General features: G+C 39.1%; 1 protein-coding gene and 1 pseudogene across 1 annotated transcript; both read left to right on the forward strand.

The window, feature by feature from the left end:
- The first annotated feature begins 6,557 nt into the window (after positions 1–6,557).
- Positions 6,558–10,497, forward strand: LOC144992772 (ATP-dependent RNA helicase DHX15-like). The gene is made up of 5 exons (XM_078949448.1): positions 6,558–6,769; positions 7,718–7,766; positions 7,848–8,039; positions 8,960–9,082; positions 10,427–10,497. Exons 1-5 carry the CDS (start codon positions 6,641–6,643, stop codon positions 10,495–10,497), a joined length of 564 nt encoding a protein of 187 aa, XP_078805574.1. The 5' UTR covers positions 6,558–6,640.
- Positions 10,498–11,379: 882 nt separating this feature from the next.
- LOC144992788 (ATP-dependent RNA helicase DHX15-like) lies at positions 11,380–14,283 on the forward strand (annotated as a pseudogene).
- Positions 14,284–20,182: the final 5,899 nt, after the last annotated feature.

Below are 20,182 nucleotides of genomic sequence, written 5' to 3' on the forward strand. Positions count from 1 at the left end.
CGAGTGTGCATGAAGATCTCTCTCTCACTCTCTGTCTGGCCTCTTCTTCTGTGTTCCAGCGTTATTTCGTTGTACAAATGCATTTATCATGATCATAAAAATATGTAATTATTTTAACCTTAAGTAAACTCACGTTTTTTTCTGCCAAAAATACTATGGAAATATATTGTAAATTCAGGATCCTATTGTATTTGTAATGTTTGTTATTAGGGCCCAAGCACATAGTGCTTGAACGTACAAGCTTGATATTAACAGGGCTTCTTCATCACATGGAAACCAAAAAAAGTTTCCTGGTACCAAGTTGTCAGTCGCACAGGAAGTCTGCTATAATGATGTAAATGTGTCATTCTTGCTGCATTTTGGTCATTTGCAGGCCTCGCACTAGAACAAACTTCCCCTAGAGATTTGAGAATGTGACTCCAAACTCAGATTTTGCAAACTAGACCCATGTCCGATGTTATATTGCGCCGCTTTTACATTTTTCAAGCATTCAGCTCCTATTTTGTTCTCGGCTGTTGGACATGACAAGTTATTCAAATAATACTAATAAACTTAAAAAAAGAATGAAAAACTTTCAGCAACTAGAGTCCTCTTTTTGTAATTCTACCCCTTTCTACTTTTTGATCACACATTATTTTGCATTGAAAACTAAACCTACAATCAATACAAAAATGACTTATTTACATAATGGCATCTGTCCAGAAACCAATTTCATGATTTCATTCATTTTAATCTTTCCTACTTTTTATGCTCTAACCCCGACCCTATATTTTTTCTCCCTTTTTTGACTTTTCTAATCCTAATGTCTAAAGTTACTATACTAACTGGCCTACAACTAAAAACTGTACATTTATTTGGCAAATTTTTTAAGGTTCCCTGCCGGCTTCATGGATGCCAAGATAGAAAGCCGGTTGGGTGGTTTTGTAGCAGGGTCCGCCAGAGTCATTCTTTTCCCTACACACACCAGAGGTGACGTGTCCTGACTCGTTCCTTTTACAGAGACTTTTGGGTCTTTGCCAGTGGAGCTGGTTTGAGGATGTGTGAGCTCGTGCTGGACATCATTTTGAAGGCACTGATCAGGTTTGCTGGGTGGCAAGCTCTTTCTATGGTTATAGGAAGTGCGGGCTGGATTTCCGTACTGAACGGAAGGCAGTTGATACGGGTCCCTATGGGTCCACTCGTTTAGCTGAAAGGGTTCTTTTGTCTTTTCCGTTTCCCCTTTCATGACACCGCTGTCTCTTTTTGTCTTGGTGTCATCGAGTTTCTCTTCTGCCCCAGGTGCTACTCGTCTTGTTGTATAATGTGTTTCTTCATTTTTGCGACATATATGTAACAGGACATTGCCATGTATGTCTTTGTAGTGATGTGCATTTGTTGACTCCATGTTTTTTCTTTGTTCGTGTGAGGGATTCCGCGTGCACCTATCAAAAAATGTTTTCATTGATTTCCAAGAGGTCTATATGTAGACTTTTAACTATTATCTGATGATGTCATTCTGACAAATTCTGACACTGGATTACATGTAATGATGTCACAATATTAAATGTGACATCAATGATGTGTCTAATGACATCGTTGTGACTCAGTTTGACATCAATTTGATTCAGTCTAATCAGACTGTAATGATGTCATATCTGATGATGTCATTCTGTCAAATATATGACACTGGATTACATGTAATGATGTCACAATATTAGATGTGACATCAATGATGTGTCTAATGACATTGTTGTGACTCATTTGGACATCAATTTGATTCAGTCTAATCAGACTGTAATGATGTCATATCTGATGATGTCATTCTGTCAAATATATGACACTGGATTACATGTAATGATGTCACAATATTAGATGTGACATCAATGATGTGTCTAATGACATTGTTGTGACTCATTTGGACATCAATTTGATTCAGTCTAATCAGACTGTAATGATGTCATATCTGATGATGTCAAAGTGCATCTCTACCTGATTTAGGCCACACACTGGTTTAAGGTCAGACAATATTTTCATTGACTGCCCTGTACGAGCCAGAAGTTGCTGTCAGGTGTACAATCCTCAGATCAGAATGGAGTCTTTGCTGGTCACAGCCATCAGTAAAGCTTCTGCCCAGCTGAGGGCGGGTCGCGCCGGCAGAACACGACCAGGGAAATGCTTCCGTCTCTACACGGAGAAAGCCTACAAAACTGAGATGCAGGCAAGTGACTTTTTCTGCAGAAATCAAAACCATTTTCTCTTTGAATGAAAAAAAACTGTCCCACTGTCTTTCATAGTTCTATAATAAAGCATGAAATAATATACTTTGTATTGGAAGCAGTCTCTGGGTCTGGCTTCACATGAATGAAAACTGTTGGACTATTTAAGAAATCCTTCTAACAAGTAAAACTGCATCTTTCGCAAACCCATAGATGCTCAGCAAACTGAAGGACAAACCATTTGTAATAAATAAATGTAGAGAAATGAATCACCTTGCAGTGGTTAAAAGAAAATTCCTGTAAATTGAAAAATGTTTTTAGATCCAAACCTTTTTCAATTTTGTTTGGCTTTATAGTTCATTTTGATTCATACTTTAGTACATTTAACCAATTCAGTTAGTTTATAAAAAGCAGTTTTTACAGATCTAAGGATACAAACTGGACAAATGTGAAACCTTAAGGAAAAACATATCATTTTAATCCTCTTATACCAGAGTGTTTACATACTTTTGACTTCCAAAACGTTTACGCAATTAACACAAGTCCAGCAGAAGCGGGGAAAAGCAGTTTTGCACTGATATGTAAAACTTTACAATAGTGAAGAGCTTTTGTAATCAACACACATCAACTGATTTTGTCACGGAGAACATCGGCTTTGCACCAATTATGCATCCACTTACATTAGCCGTGCAAACCTCCACGTCACAATCAGCTGATTAACGTGGATGGCGTGAACGGTGGAGGAGTTGTGTTATGTCAAAACGAATGTGTGTTATTTAGGTGTTGCATCTCAAGTGTTAAAGGGTCAAACCATCTCTGGAAGCATATTTTGCAAACACGCTTTAACACTTTGCCTTGACAACAACCTTATTTACAAACTGAGCAACAACCTGTATTCTGATAATAAAAATGTCATTAATAAATGTTCAGTTCTATTCTCTTTTCTCCAGGATAACACATACCCCGAGATTCTTCGGTCCAATTTCATGGATCCACCAGGTGAGTCATTTTGCTGAATTTGGACCGTTCCAACTTCCATTTCTCTACCTAAATGCTCCACCTGTCTCCCTCCACCTGCAGCTCCAGAGACCCTCATGAGAGCTCTTGAACTGCTGAACTATCTGGCCGCTCTCAACGATGACGGAGACCTCACCGAGCTGGGCTCCATGATGGCGGAGTTTCCACTGGATCCTCAGCTAGCAAAGATGGTCATTGCGAGCTGCGAGTTTAACTGCTCCAACGAAATTCTTTCCATCACCGCCATGCTGTCAGGTAATGCCCAGGACTGGGCTGACGTCTTCTGGCCTGCTGTAGGCCAAGTCTGATCTGGTTGATAACGTGTCAGTAAAGACGTCTGCAACACGGTTTCTTTTCTGATGAAAAATGATCTTGGCTACTAAATCAGCCAAAAACTGTACATTTAACAGGAGGAGGAAATGAGTGCAGCACTATTTAAAATGACTTTTCGGTTCCTTCTTGATTACATAAAAAAAGAAAAAAAAGCTTAACATTCTGATTAACGTTTTGAAACAAATCGTTCATAAAAATCTTTCCTTAGTTTTTGAGAATAAACACAAACCCTGTCCTTTTGGCCAGCTTGTTACCTTTCACTTTAAACATTTAGAGAATTTACTTTCTAGGTGCAGAAATGTTGAGATATTTATTCTCAATTTTGTTATTTTAATTAAGGGTGGACTAAGTTTATATTTTTTTAATCATTTATACATGTGGATAGGGCAGGCACCACTTGGGTTTATGTCACAGTTCCAGTATTAATCTTTACTTACAATAACTATGAGTTTCAATATTGTTAGTTGTTTACAATTGTCTTGTGTACCTTGAGATTAACATTTTCTGTCATAATTGTAGTCTTTATGGAATTCCAAAGTCAGATCCTGAAGTTTTGCAAAGTTCAGTCGTTGCTGGTGTTCCTAACACTGTAGTTGTGTGAAAACTCTTGTTTTACGGATGTGCTTAATGACTCCCCTCTCTCCGCACTAAAATCCATTACTGTTGGAAATGACCATGAGAAAAGACCGCAGCTCCCCCTCTACCCTTTTGATAGGGTGGTCCTGCCCTGTCCCAACGCTGTGTCGAGTGCCCTAGCATCATAGGCTTTGCTCCATTTTTCTGTGAACGTTTGACTCATCCGTATGGGCGGCTTTGTTGGGGCCCATACCAACCTTGTTTAGTCCCACAGTGCTTTGTCCGTCCTACGGAGGCTAAGAAGGCAGCTGACGAGTCCAAGATGAGGTTTGCTCACATTGATGGAGACCACTTGACGATGCTTAATGTCTACCATGCCTTCAAACAAAGTAAGTGTCAGAATAGCTTCTGCACGGAGTTGTCTTCTTTTGTTTTTATCTGTTTACCTTACGCTTAGTTCACACAATCATCTAACAACTTAATATTGTGTAAACCAGGTATGTCTGCAGTCTGGCCTGTCATCGAATCTATTCTGACCTGCAGCCCCTTCAATAAAACGTTATTGAAGAAGATAAACCATTACTATGGGAAGATGAGACACAAGTCTAAGAAAGCTATTTCACATTTGGCCAGCAGATGGCAGCAGCGCTGCGCCCAGTTCTATGAAAATATTTGATCTTTATCTAATTTGCTTGCCGATTATTTTAAGTGACAGGTAGAAATTGATAATCCAGATTCCTTTACTTGATGGCAGTTGTCCAATATTAAGATTTAAGGTAGGATATGTCGATTTTATACCAAAAATCTGATATGTTTATATCTTTACCATTCAGATTCACATTGTGCTTGAACGTACAAGCTTGATATTAACAGGGCTTCTTCACATGGAAACCAAAAAAAGTTTCCTGGTACCAAGTTGTCAGTCGCACAGGAAGTCTGCTATAATGATGTAAATGTGTCATTCTTGCTGTATTTTGGTCATTTGCAGGCCTCGCACTAGAACAAACTTCCCCTAGAGATTTGAGAATGTGACTCCAAACTCAGATTTTGCAAACTAGACCCATGTCCGATGTTATATTGCGCCGCTTTTACATTTTTCAAGCATTCAGCTCCTATTTTGTTCTCGGCTGTTGGACATGACAAGTTATTCAAATAATACTAATAAACTTAAAAAAAGAATGAAAAACTTTCAGCAACTAGAGTCCTCTTTTTGTAATTCTACCCCTTTCTACTTTTTGATCACACATTATTTTGCATTGAAAACTAAACCTACAATCAATACAAAAATGACTTATTTACATAATGGCATCTGTCCAGAAACCAATTTCATGATTTCATTCATTTTAATCTTTCCTACTTTTTATGCTCTAACCCCGACCCTATATTTTTTCTCCCTTTTTTGACTTTTCTAATCCTAATGTCTAAAGTTACTATACTAACTGGCCTACAACTAAAAACTGTACATTTATTTGGCAAATTTTTTAAGGTTCCCTGCCGGCTTCATGGATGCCAAGATAGAAAGCCGGTTGGGTGGTTTTGTAGCAGGGTCCGCCAGAGTCATTCTTTTCCCTACACACACCAGAGGTGACGTGTCCTGACTCGTTCCTTTTACAGAGACTTTTGGGTCTTTGCCAGTGGAGCTGGTTTGAGGATGTGTGAGCTCGTGCTGGACATCATTTTGAAGGCACTGATCAGGTTTGCTGGGTGGCAAGCTCTTTCTATGGTTATAGGAAGTGCGGGCTGGATTTCCGTACTGAACGGAAGGCAGTTGATACGGGTCCCTATGGGTCCACTCGTTTAGCTGAAAGGGTTCTTTTGTCTTTTCCGTTTCCCCTTTCATGACACCGCTGTCTCTTTTTGTCTTGGTGTCATCGAGTTTCTCTTCTGCCCCAGGTGCTACTCGTCTTGTTGTATAATGTGTTTCTTCATTTTTGCGACATATATGTAACAGGACATTGCCATGTATGTCTTTGTAGTGATGTGCATTTGTTGACTCCATGTTTTTTCTTTGTTCGTGTGAGGGATTCCGCGTGCACCTATCAAAAAATGTTTTCATTGATTTCCAAGAGGTCTATATGTAGACTTTTAACTATTATCTGATGATGTCATTCTGACACTGGATTACATGTAATGATGTCACAATATTAAATGTGACATCAATGATGTGTCTAATGACATCGTTGTGACTCAGTTTGACATCAATTTGATTCAGTCTAATCAGACTGTAATGATGTCATATCTGATGATGTCATTCTGTCAAATATATGACACTGGATTACATGTAATGATGTCACAATATTAGATGTGACATCAATGATGTGTCTAATGACATTGTTGTGACTCATTTGGACATCAATTTGATTCAGTCTAATCAGACTGTAATGATGTCATATCTGATGATGTCAAAGTGCATCTCTACCTGATTTAGGCCACACACTGGTTTAAGGTCAGACAATATTTTCATTGACTGCCCTGTACGAGCCAGAAGTTGCTGTCAGGTGTACAATCCTCAGATCAGAATGGAGTCTTTGCTGGTCACAGCCATCAGTAAAGCTTCTGCCCAGCAGAGGGCGGGTCGCGCCGGCAGAACACGACCAGGGAAATGCTTCCGTCTCTACACGGAGAAAGCCTACAAAACTGAGATGCAGGCAAGTGACTTTTTCTGCAGAAATCAAAACCATTTTCTCTTTGAATGAAAAAAAACTGTCCCACTGTCTTTCATAGTTCTATAATAAAGCATGAAATAATATACTTTGTATTGGAAGCAGTCTCTGGGTCTGGCTTCACATGAATGAAAACTGTTGGACTATTTAAGAAATCCTTCTAACAAGTAAAACTGCATCTTTCGCAAACCCATAGATGCTCAGCAAACTGAAGGACAAACCATTTGTAATAAATAAATGTAGAGAAATGAATCACCTTGCAGTGGTTAAAAGAAAATTCCTGTAAATTGAAAAATGTTTTTAGATCCAAACCTTTTTCAATTTTGTTTGGCTTTATAGTTCATTTTGATTCATACTTTAGTACATTTAACCAATTCAGTTAGTTTATAAAAAGCAGTTTTTACAGATCTAAGGATACAAACTGGACAAATGTGAAACCTTAAGGAAAAACATATCATTTTAATCCTCTTATACCAGAGTGTTTACATACTTTTGACTTCCAAAACGTTTACGCAATTAACACAAGTCCAGCAGAAGCGGGGAAAAGCAGTTTTGCACTGATATGTAAAACTTTACAATAGTGAAGAGCTTTTGTAATCAACACACATCAACTGATTTTGTCACGGAGAACATCGGCTTTGCACCAATTATGCATCCACTTACATTAGCCGTGCAAACCTCCACGTCACAATCAGCTGATTAACGTGGATGGCGTGAACGGTGGAGGAGTTGTGTTATGTCAAAACGAATGTGTGTTATTTAGGTGTTGCATCTCAAGTGTTAAAGGGTCAAACCATCTCTAGAAGCATATTTTGCAAACACGCTTTAACACTTTGCCTTGACAACAACCTTATTTACAAACTGAGCAACAACCTGTATTCTGATAATAAAAATGTCATTAATAAATGTTCAGTTCTATTCTCTTTTCTCCAGGATAACACATACCCCGAGATTCTTCGGTCCAATTTCATGGATCCACCAGGTGAGTCATTTTGCTGAATTTGGACCGTTCCAACTTCCATTTCTCTACCTAAATGCTCCACCTGTCTCCCTCCACCTGCAGCTCCAGAGACCCTCATGAGAGCTCTTGAACTGCTGAACTATCTGGCCGCTCTCAAGGATGACGGAGACCTCACCGAGCTGGGCTCCATGATGGCGGAGTTTCCACTGGATCCTCAGCTAGCAAAGATGGTCATTGCGAGCTGCGAGTTTAACTGCTCCAACGAAATTCTTTCCATCACCGCCATGCTGTCAGGTAATGCCCAGGACTGGGCTGACGTCTTCTGGCCTGCTGTAGGCCAAGTCTGATCTGGTTGATAACGTGTCAGTAAAGACGTCTGCAACACGGTTTCTTTTCTGATGAAAAATGATCTTGGCTACTAAATCAGCCAAAAACTGTACATTTAACAGGAGGAGGAAATGAGTGCAGCACTATTTAAAATGACTTTTCGGTTCCTTCTTGATTACATAAAAAAAGAAAAAAAAGCTTAACATTCTGATTAACGTTTTGAAACAAATCGTTCATAAAAATCTTTCCTTAGTTTTTGAGAATAAACACAAACCCTGTCCTTTTGGCCAGCTTGTTACCTTTCACTTTAAACATTTAGAGAATTTACTTTCTAGGTGCAGAAATGTTGAGATATTTATTCTCAATTTTGTTATTTTAATTAAGGGTGGACTAAGTTTATATTTTTTTAATCATTTATACATGTGGATAGGGCAGGCACCACTTGGGTTTATGTCACAGTTCCAGTATTAATCTTTACTTACAATAACTATGAGTTTCAATATTGTTAGTTGTTTACAATTGTCTTGTGTACCTTGAGATTAACATTTTCTGTCATAATTGTAGTCTTTATGGAATTCCAAAGTCAGATCCTGAAGTTTTGCAAAGTTCAGTCGTTGCTGGTGTTCCTAACACTGTAGTTGTGTGAAAACTCTTGTTTTACGGATGTGCTTAATGACTCCCCTCTCTCCGCACTAAAATCCATTACTGTTGGAAATGACCATGAGAAAAGACCGCAGCTCCCCCTCTACCCTTTTGATAGGGTGGTCCTGCCCTGTCCCAACGCTGTGTCGAGTGCCCTAGCATCATAGGCTTTGCTCCATTTTTCTGTGAACGTTTGACTCATCCGTATGGGCGGCTTTGTTGGGGCCCATACCAACCTTGTTTAGTCCCACAGTGCTTTGTCCGTCCTACGGAGGCTAAGAAGGCAGCTGACGAGTCCAAGATGAGGTTTGCTCACATTGATGGAGACCACTTGACGATGCTTAATGTCTACCATGCCTTCAAACAAAGTAAGTGTCAGAATAGCTTCTGCACGGAGTTGTCTTCTTTTGTTTTTATCTGTTTACCTTACGCTTAGTTCACACAATCATCTAACAACTTAATATTGTGTAAACCAGGTATGTCTGCAGTCTGGCCTGTCATCGAATCTATTCTGACCTGCAGCCCCTTCAATAAAACGTTATTGAAGAAGATAAACCATTACTATGGGAAGATGAGACACAAGTCTAAGAAAGCTATTTCACATTTGGCCAGCAGATGGCAGCAGCGCTGCGCCCAGTTCTATGAAAATATTTGATCTTTATCTAATTTGCTTGCCGATTATTTTAAGTGACAGGTAGAAATTGATAATCCAGATTCCTTTACTTGATGGCAGTTGTCCAATATTAAGATTTAAGGTAGGATATGTCGATTTTATACCAAAAATCTGATATGTTTATATCTTTACCATTCAGATTCACATTGTGCTTGAACGTACAAGCTTGATATTAACAGGGCTTCTTCATCACATGGAAACCAAAAAAAGTTTCCTGGTACCAAGTTGTCAGTCGCACAGGAAGTCTGCTATAATGATGTAAATGTGTCATTCTTGCTGTATTTTGGTCATTTGCAGGCCTCGCACTAGAACAAACTTCCCCTAGAGATTTGAGAATGTGACTCCAAACTCAGATTTTGCAAACTAGACCCATGTCCGATGTTATATTGCGCCGCTTTTACATTTTTCAAGCATTCAGCTCCTATTTTGTTCTCAGCTGTTGGACATGACAAGTTATTCAAATAATACTAATAAACTTAAAAAAAGAATGAAAAACTTTCAGCAACTAGAGTCCTCTTTTTGTAATTCTACCCCTTTCTACTTTTTGATCACACATTATTTTGCATTGAAAACTAAACCTACAATCAATACAAAAATGACTTATTTACATAATGGCATCTGTCCAGAAACCAATTTCATGATTTCATTCATTTTAATCTTTCCTACTTTTTATGCTCTAACCCCGACCCTATATTTTTTCTCCCTTTTTTGACTTTTCTAATCCTAATGTCTAAAGTTACTATACTAACTGGCCTACAACTAAAAACTGTACATTTATTTGGCAAATTTTTTAAGGTTCCCTGCCGGCTTCATGGATGCCAAGATAGAAAGCCGGTTGGGTGGTTTTGTAGCAGGGTCCGCCAGAGTCATTCTTTTCCCTACACACACCAGAGGTGACGTGTCCTGACTCGTTCCTTTTACAGAGACTTTTGGGTCTTTGCCAGTGGAGCTGGTTTGAGGATGTGTGAGCTCGTGCTGGACATCATTTTGAAGGCACTGATCAGGTTTGCTGGGTGGCAAGCTCTTTCTATGGTTATAGGAAGTGCGGGCTGGATTTCCGTACTGAACGGAAGGCAGTTGATACGGGTCCCTGTGGGTCCACTCGTTTAGCTGAAAGGGTTCTTTTGTCTTTTCCGTTTCCCCTTTCATGACACCGCTGTCTCTTTTTGTCTTGGTGTCATCGAGTTTCTCTTCTGCCCCAGGTGCTACTCGTCTTGTTGTATAATGTGTTTCTTCATTTTTGCGACATATATGTAACAGGACATTGCCATGTATGTCTTTGTAGTGATGTGCATTTGTTGACTCCATGTTTTTTCTTTGTTCGTGTGAGGGATTCCGCGTGCACCTATCAAAAAATGTTTTCATTGATTTCCAAGAGGTCTATATGTAGACTTTTAACTATTATCTGATGATGTCATTCTGACAAATTCTGACACTGGATTACATGTAATGATGTCACAATATTAAATGTGACATCAATGATGTGTCTAATGACATCGTTGTGACTCAGTTTGACATCAATTTGATTCAGTCTAATCAGACTGTAATGATGTCATATCTGATGATGTCATTCTGTCAAATATATGACACTGGATTACATGTAATGATGTCACAATATTAGATGTGACATCAATGATGTGTCTAATGACATTGTTGTGACTCATTTGGACATCAATTTGATTCAGTCTAATCAGACTGTAATGATGTCATATCTGATGATGTCATTCTGTCAAATATATGACACTGGATTACATGTAATGATGTCACAATATTAGATGTGACATCAATGATGTGTCTAATGACATTGTTGTGACTCATTTGGACATCAATTTGATTCAGTCTAATCAGACTGTAATGATGTCATATCTGATGATGTCAAAGTGCATCTCTACCTGATTTAGGCCACACACTGGTTTAAGGTCAGACAATATTTTCATTGACTGCCCTGTACGAGCCAGAAGTTGCTGTCAGGTGTACAATCCTCAGATCAGAATGGAGTCTTTGCTGGTCACAGCCATCAGTAAAGCTTCTGCCCAGCTGAGGGCGGGTCGCGCCGGCAGAACACGACCAGGGAAATGCTTCCGTCTCTACACGGAGAAAGCCTACAAAACTGAGATGCAGGCAAGTGACTTTTTCTGCAGAAATCAAAACCATTTTCTCTTTGAATGAAAAAAAACTGTCCCACTGTCTTTCATAGTTCTATAATAAAGCATGAAATAATATACTTTGTATTGGAAGCAGTCTCTGGGTCTGGCTTCACATGAATGAAAACTGTTGGACTATTTAAGAAATCCTTCTAACAAGTAAAACTGCATCTTTCGCAAACCCATAGATGCTCAGCAAACTGAAGGACAAACCATTTGTAATAAATAAATGTAGAGAAATGAATCACCTTGCAGTGGTTAAAAGAAAATTCCTGTAAATTGAAAAATGTTTTTAGATCCAAACCTTTTTCAATTTTGTTTGGCTTTATAGTTCATTTTGATTCATACTTTAGTACATTTAACCAATTCAGTTAGTTTATAAAAAGCAGTTTTTACAGATCTAAGGATACAAACTGGACAAATGTGAAACCTTAAGGAAAAACATATCATTTTAATCCTCTTATACCAGAGTGTTTACATACTTTTGACTTCCAAAACGTTTACGCAATTAACACAAGTCCAGCAGAAGCGGGGAAAAGCAGTTTTGCACTGATATGTAAAACTTTACAATAGTGAAGAGCTTTTGTAATCAACACACATCAACTGATTTTGTCACGGAGAACATCGGCTTTGCACCAATTATGCATCCACTTACATTAGCCGTGCAAACCTCCACGTCACAATCAGCTGATTAACGTGGATGGCGTGAACGGTGGAGGAGTTGTGTTATGTCAAAACGAATGTGTGTTATTTAGGTGTTGCATCTCAAGTGTTAAAGGGTCAAACCATCTCTGGAAGCATATTTTGCAAACACGCTTTAACACTTTGCCTTGACAACAACCTTATTTACAAACTGAGCAACAACCTGTATTCTGATAATAAAAATGTCATTAATAAATGTTCAGTTCTATTCTCTTTTCTCCAGGATAACACATACCCCGAGATTCTTCGGTCCAATTTCATGGATCCACCAGGTGAGTCATTTTGCTGAATTTGGACCGTTCCAACTTCCATTTCTCTACCTAAATGCTCCACCTGTCTCCCTCCACCTGCAGCTCCAGAGACCCTCATGAGAGCTCTTGAACTGCTGAACTATCTGGCCGCTCTCAACGATGACGGAGACCTCACCGAGCTGGGCTCCATGATGGCCGGAGTTTCCACTGGATCCTCAGCTAGCAAAGATGGTCATTGCGAGCTGCGAGTTTAACTGCTCCAACGAAATTCTTTCCATCACCGCCATGCTGTCAGGTAATGCCCAGGACTGGGCTGACGTCTTCTGGCCTGCTGTAGGCCAAGTCTGATCTGGTTGATAACGTGTCAGTAAAGACGTCTGCAACACGGTTTCTTTTCTGATGAAAAATGATCTTGGCTACTAAATCAGCCAAAAACTGTACATTTAACAGGAGGAGGAAATGAGTGCAGCACTATTTAAAATGACTTTTCGGTTCCTTCTTGATTACATAAAAAAAGAAAAAAAAGCTTAACATTCTGATTAACGTTTTGAAACAAATCGTTCATAAAAATCTTTCCTTAGTTTTTGAGAATAAACACAAACCCTGTCCTTTTGGCCAGCTTGTTACCTTTCACTTTAAACATTTAGAGAATTTACTTTCTAGGTGCAGAAATGTTGAGATATTTATTCTCAATTTTGTTATTTTAATTAAGGGTGGACTAAGTTTATATTTTTTTAATCATTTATACATGTGGATAGGGCAGGCACCACTTGGGTTTATGTCACAGTTCCAGTATTAATCTTTACTTACAATAACTATGAGTTTCAATATTGTTAGTTGTTTACAATTGTCTTGTGTACCTTGAGATTAACATTTTCTGTCATAATTGTAGTCTTTATGGAATTCCAAAGTCAGATCCTGAAGTTTTGCAAAGTTCAGTCGTTGCTGGTGTTCCTAACACTGTAGTTGTGTGAAAACTCTTGTTTTACGGATGTGCTTAATGACTCCCCTCTCTCCGCACTAAAATCCATTACTGTTGGAAATGACCATGAGAAAAGACCGCAGCTCCCCCTCTACCCTTTTGATAGGGTGGTCCTGCCCTGTCCCAACGCTGTGTCGAGTGCCCTAGCATCATAGGCTTTGCTCCATTTTTCTGTGAACGTTTGACTCATCCGTATGGGCGGCTTTGTTGGGGCCCATACCAACCTTGTTTAGTCCCACAGTGCTTTGTCCGTCCTACGGAGGCTAAGAAGGCAGCTGACGAGTCCAAGATGAGGTTTGCTCACATTGATGGAGACCACTTGACGATGCTCAATGTCTACCATGCCTTCAAACAAAGTAAGTGTCAGAATAGCTTCTGCACGGAGTTGTCTTCTTTTGTTTTTATCTGTTTACCTTACGCTTAGTTCACACAATCATCTAACAACTTAATATTGTGTAAACCAGGTATGTCTGCAGTCTGGCCTGTCATCGAATCTATTCTGACCTGCAGCCCCTTCAATAAAACGTTATTGAAGAAGATAAACCATTACTATGGGAAGATGAGACACAAGTCTAAGAAAGCTATTTCACATTTGGCCAGCAGATGGCAGCAGCGCTGCGCCCAGTTCTATGAAAATATTTGATCTTTATCTAATTTGCTTGCCGATTATTTTAAGTGACAGGTAGAAATTGATAATCCAGATTCCTTTACTTGATGGCAGTTGTCCAATATTAAGATTTAAGGTAGGATATGTCGATTTTATACCAAAAATCTGATATGTTTATATCTTTACCATTCAGATTCACATTGTGCTTGAACGTACAAGCTTAATATTAACAGGGCTTCTTCATCACATGGAAACCAAAAAAAAGTTTCCTGGTACCAAGTTGTCAGTCGCACAGGAAGTCTGCTATAATGATGTAAATGTGTCATTCTTGCTGTATTTTGGTCATTTGCAGGCCTCGCACTAGAACAAACTTCCCCTAGAGATTTGAGAATGTGACTCCAAACTCAGATTTTGCAAACTAGACCCATGTCCGATGTTATATTGCGACGCTTTTACATTTTTCAAGCATTCAGCTCCTATTTTGTTCTCAGCTGTTGGACATGACAAGTTATTCAAATAATACTAATAAACTTAAAAAAAGAATGAAAAACTTTCAGCAACTAGAGTCCTCTTTTTGTAATTCTACCCCTTTCTACTTTTTGATCACACATTATTTTGCATTGAAAACTAAACCTACAATCAATACAAAAATGACTTATTTACATAATGGCATCTGTCCAGAAACCAATTTCATGATTTCATTCATTTTAATCTTTCCTACTTTTTATGCTCTAACCCCGACCCTATATTTTTTCTCCCTTTTTTGACTTTTCTAATCCTAATGTCTAAAGTTACTATACTAACTGGCCTACAACTAAAAACTGTACATTTATTTGGCAAATTTTTTAAGGTTCCCTGCCGGCTTCATGGATGCCAAGATAGAAAGCCGGTTGGGTGGTTTTGTAGCAGGGTCCGCCAGAGTCATTCTTTTCCCTACACACACCAGAGGTGACGTGTCCTGACTCGTTCCTTTTACAGAGACTTTTGGGTCTTTGCCAGTGGAGCTGGTTTGAGGATGTGTGAGCTCGTGCTGGACATCATTTTGAAGGCACTGATCAGGTTTGCTGGGTGGCAAGCTCTTTCTATGGTTATAGGAAGTGCGGGCTGGATTTCCGTACTGAACGGAAGGCAGTTGATACGGGTCCCTGTGGGTCCACTCGTTTAGCTGAAAGGGTTCTTTTGTCTTTTCCGTTTCCCCTTTCATGACACCGCTGTCTCTTTTTGTCTTGGTGTCATCGAGTTTCTCTTCTGCCCCAGGTGCTACTCGTCTTGTTGTATAATGTGTTTCTTCATTTTTGCGACATATATGTAACAGGACATTGCCATGTATGTCTTTGTAGTGATGTGCATTTGTTGACTCCATGTTTTTTCTTTGTTCGTGTGAGGGATTCCGCGTGCACCTATCAAAAAATGTTTTCATTGATTTCCAAGAGGTCTATATGTAGACTTTTAACTATTATCTGATGATGTCATTCTGACAAATTCTGACACTGGATTACATGTAATGATGTCACAATATTAAATGTGACATCAATGATGTGTCTAATGACATCGTTGTGACTCAGTTTGACATCAATTTGATTCAGTCTAATCAGACTGTAATGATGTCATATCTGATGATGTCATTCTGTCAAATATATGACACTGGATTACATGTAATGATGTCACAATATTAGATGTGACATCAATGATGTGTCTAATGACATTGTTGTGACTCATTTGGACATCAATTTGATTCAGTCTAATCAGACTGTAATGATGTCATATCTGATGATGTCATTCTGTCAAATATATGACACTGGATTACATGTAATGATGTCACAATATTAGATGTGACATCAATGATGTGTCTAATGACATTGTTGTGACTCATTTGGACATCAATTTGATTCAGTCTAATCAGACTGTAATGATGTCATATCTGATGATGTCAAAGTGCATCTCTACCTGATTTAGGCCACACACTGGTTTAAGGTCAGACAATATTTTCATTGACTGCCCTGTACGAGCCAGAAGTTGCTGTCAGGTGTACAATCCTCAGATCAGAATGGAGTCTTTGCTGGTCACAGCCATCAGTAAAGCTTCTGCCCAGCTGAGGGCGGGTCGCGCCGGCAGAACACGACCAGGGAAATGCTTCCGTCTCTACACGGAGAAAGCCTACAAAACTGAGATGCAGGCAAGTGACTTTTTCTGCAGAAATCAAAACCATTTTCTCTTTGAATGAAAAAAAACTGTCCCACTGTCTTTCATAGTTCTATAATAAAGCATGAAATAATATACTTTGTATTGGAAGCAGTCTCTGGGTCTGGCTTCACATGAATGAAAACTGTTGGACTATTTAAGAAATCCTTCTAACAAGTAAAACTGCATCTTTCGCAAACCCATAGATGCTCAGCAAACTGAAGGACAAACCATTTGTAATAAATAAATGTAGAGAAATGAATCACCTTGCAGTGGTTAAAAGAAAATTCCTGTAAATTGAAAAATGTTTTTAGATCCAAACCTTTTTCAATTTTGTTTGGCTTTATAGTTCATTTTGATTCATACTTTAGTACATTTAACCAATTCAGTTAGTTTATAAAAAGCAGTTTTTACAGATCTAAGGATACAAACTGGACAAATGTGAAACCTTAAGGAAAAACATATCATTTTAATCCTCTTATACCAGAGTGTTTACATACTTTTGACTTCCAAAACGTTTACGCAATTAACACAAGTCCAGCAGAAGCGGGGAAAAGCAGTTTTGCACTGATATGTAAAACTTTACAATAGTGAAGAGCTTTTGTAATCAACACACATCAACTGATTTTGTCACGGAGAACATCGGCTTTGCACCAATTATGCATCCACTTACATTAGCCGTGCAAACCTCCACGTCACAATCAGCTGATTAACGTGGATGGCGTGAACGGTGGAGGAGTTGTGTTATGTCAAAACGAATGTGTGTTATTTAGGTGTTGCATCTCAAGTGTTAAAGGGTCAAACCATCTCTGGAAGCATATTTTGCAAACACGCTTTAACACTTTGCCTTGACAACAACCTTATTTACAAACTGAGCAACAACCTGTATTCTGATAATAAAAATGTCATTAATAAATGTTCAGTTCTATTCTCTTTTCTCCAGGATAACACATACCCCGAGATTCTTCGGTCCAATTTCATGGATCCACCAGGTGAGTCATTTTGCTGAATTTGGACCGTTCCAACTTCCATTTCTCTACCTAAATGCTCCACCTGTCTCCCTCCACCTGCAGCTCCAGAGACCCTCATGAGAGCTCTTGAACTGCTGAACTATCTGGCCGCTCTCAACGATGACGGAGACCTCACCGAGCTGGGCTCCATGATGGCGGAGTTTCCACTGGATCCTCAGCTAGCAAAGATGGTCATTGCGAGCTGCGAGTTTAACTGCTCCAACGAAATTCTTTCCATCACCGCCATGCTGTCAGGTAATGCCCAGGACTGGGCTGACGTCTTCTGGCCTGCTGTAGGCCAAGTCTGATCTGGTTGATAACGTGTCAGTAAAGACGTCTGCAACACGGTTTCTTTTCTGATGAAAAATGATCTTGGCTACTAAATCAGCCAAAAACTGTACATTTAACAGGAGGAGGAAATGAGTGCAGCACTATTTAAAATGACTTTTCGGTTCCTTCTTGATTACATAAAAAAAGAAAAAAAAGCTTAACATTCTGATTAACGTTTTGAAACAAATCGTTCATAAAAATCTTTCCTTAGTTTTTGAGAATAAACACAAACCCTGTCCTTTTGGCCAGCTTGTTACCTTTCACTTTAAACATTTAGAGAATTTACTTTCTAGGTGCAGAAATGTTGAGATATTTATTCTCAATTTTGTTATTTTAATTAAGGGTGGACTAAGTTTATATTTTTTTAATCATTTATACATGTGGATAGGGCAGGCACCACTTGGGTTTATGTCACAGTTCCAGTATTAATCTTTACTTACAATAACTATGAGTTTCAATATTGTTAGTTGTTTACAATTGTCTTGTGTACCTTGAGATTAACATTTTCTGTCATAATTGTAGTCTTTATGGAATTCCAAAGTCAGATCCTGAAGTTTTGCAAAGTTCAGTCGTTGCTGGTGTTCCTAACACTGTAGTTGTGTGAAAACTCTTGTTTTACGGATGTGCTTAATGACTCCCCTCTCTCCGCACTAAAATCCATTACTGTTGGAAATGACCATGAGAAAAGACCGCAGCTCCCCCTCTACCCTTTTGATAGGGTGGTCCTGCCCTGTCCCAACGCTGTGTCGAGTGCCCTAGCATCATAGGCTTTGCTCCATTTTTCTGTGAACGTTTGACTCATCCGTATGGGCGGCTTTGTTGGGGCCCATACCAACCTTGTTTAGTCCCACAGTGCTTTGTCCGTCCTACGGAGGCTAAGAAGGCAGCTGACGAGTCCAAGATGAGGTTTGCTCACATTGATGGAGACCACTTGACGATGCTCAATGTCTACCATGCCTTCAAACAAAGTAAGTGTCAGAATAGCTTCTGCACGGAGTTGTCTTCTTTTGTTTTTATCTGTTTACCTTACGCTTAGTTCACACAATCATCTAACAACTTAATATTGTGTAAACCAGGTATGTCTGCAGTCTGGCCTGTCATCGAATCTATTCTGACCTGCAGCCCCTTCAATAAAACGTTATTGAAGAAGATAAACCATTACTATGGGAAGATGAGACACAAGTCTAAGAAAGCTATTTCACATTTGGCCAGCAGATGGCAGCAGCGCTGCGCCCAGTTCTATGAAAATATTTGATCTTTATCTAATTTGCTTGCCGATTATTTTAAGTGACAGGTAGAAATTGATAATCCAGATTCCTTTACTTGATGGCAGTTGTCCAATATTAAGATTTAAGGTAGGATATGTCGATTTTATACCAAAAATCTGATATGTTTATATCTTTACCATTCAGATTCACATTGTGCTTGAACGTACAAGCTTGATATTAACAGGGCTTCTTCATCACATGGAAACCAAAAAAAGTTTCCTGGTACCAAGTTGTCAGTCGCACAGGAAGTCTGCTATAATGATGTAAATGTGTCATTCTTGCTGTATTTTGGTCATTTGCAGGCCTCGCACTAGAACAAACTTCCCCTAGAGATTTGAGAATGTGACTCCAAACTCAGATTTTGCAAACTAGACCCATGTCCGATGTTATATTGCGCCGCTTTTACATTTTTCAAGCATTCAGCTCCTATTTTGTTCTCAGCTGTTGGACATGACAAGTTATTCAAATAATACTAATAAACTTAAAAAAAGAATGAAAAACTTTCAGCAACTAGAGTCCTCTTTTTGTAATTCTACCCCTTTCTACTTTTTGATCACACATTATTTTGCATTGAAAACTAAACCTACAATCAATACAAAAATGACTTATTTACATAATGGCATCTGTCCAGAAACCAATTTCATGATTTCATTCATTTTAATCTTTCCTACTTTTTATGCTCTAACCCCGACCCTATATTTTTTCTCCCTTTTTTGACTTTTCTAATCCTAATGTCTAAAGTTACTATACTAACTGGCCTACAACTAAAAACTGTACATTTATTTGGCAAATTTTTTAAGGTTCCCTGCCGGCTTCATGGATGCCAAGATAGAAAGCCGGTTGGGTGGTTTTGTAGCAGGGTCCGCCAGAGTCATTCTTTTCCCTACACACACCAGAGGTGACGTGTCCTGACTCGTTCCTTTTACAGAGACTTTTGGGTCTTTGCCAGTGGAGCTGGTTTGAGGATGTGTGAGCTCGTGCTGGACATCATTTTGAAGGCACTGATCAGGTTTGCTGGGTGGCAAGCTCTTTCTATGGTTATAGGAAGTGCGGGCTGGATTTCCGTACTGAACGGAAGGCAGTTAATACGGGTCCCTATGGGTCCACTCGTTTAGCTGAAAGGGTTCTTTTGTCTTTTCCGTTTCCCCTTTCATGACACCGCTGTCTCTTTTTGTCTTGGTGTCATCGAGTTTCTCTTCTGCCCCAGGTGCTACTCGTCTTGTTGTATAATGTGTTTCTTCATTTTTGCGACATATATGTAACAGGACATTGCCATGTATGTCTTTGTAGTGATGTGCATTTGTTGACTCCATGTTTTTT

This window comes from Oryzias latipes, chromosome 1 (genome assembly GCF_053564925.1).
Source record: "Oryzias latipes strain Hd-rR chromosome 1, Olatipes_Hd-rR_3.1".
Lineage (NCBI taxonomy): Eukaryota > Metazoa > Chordata > Actinopteri > Beloniformes > Adrianichthyidae > Oryzias > Oryzias latipes.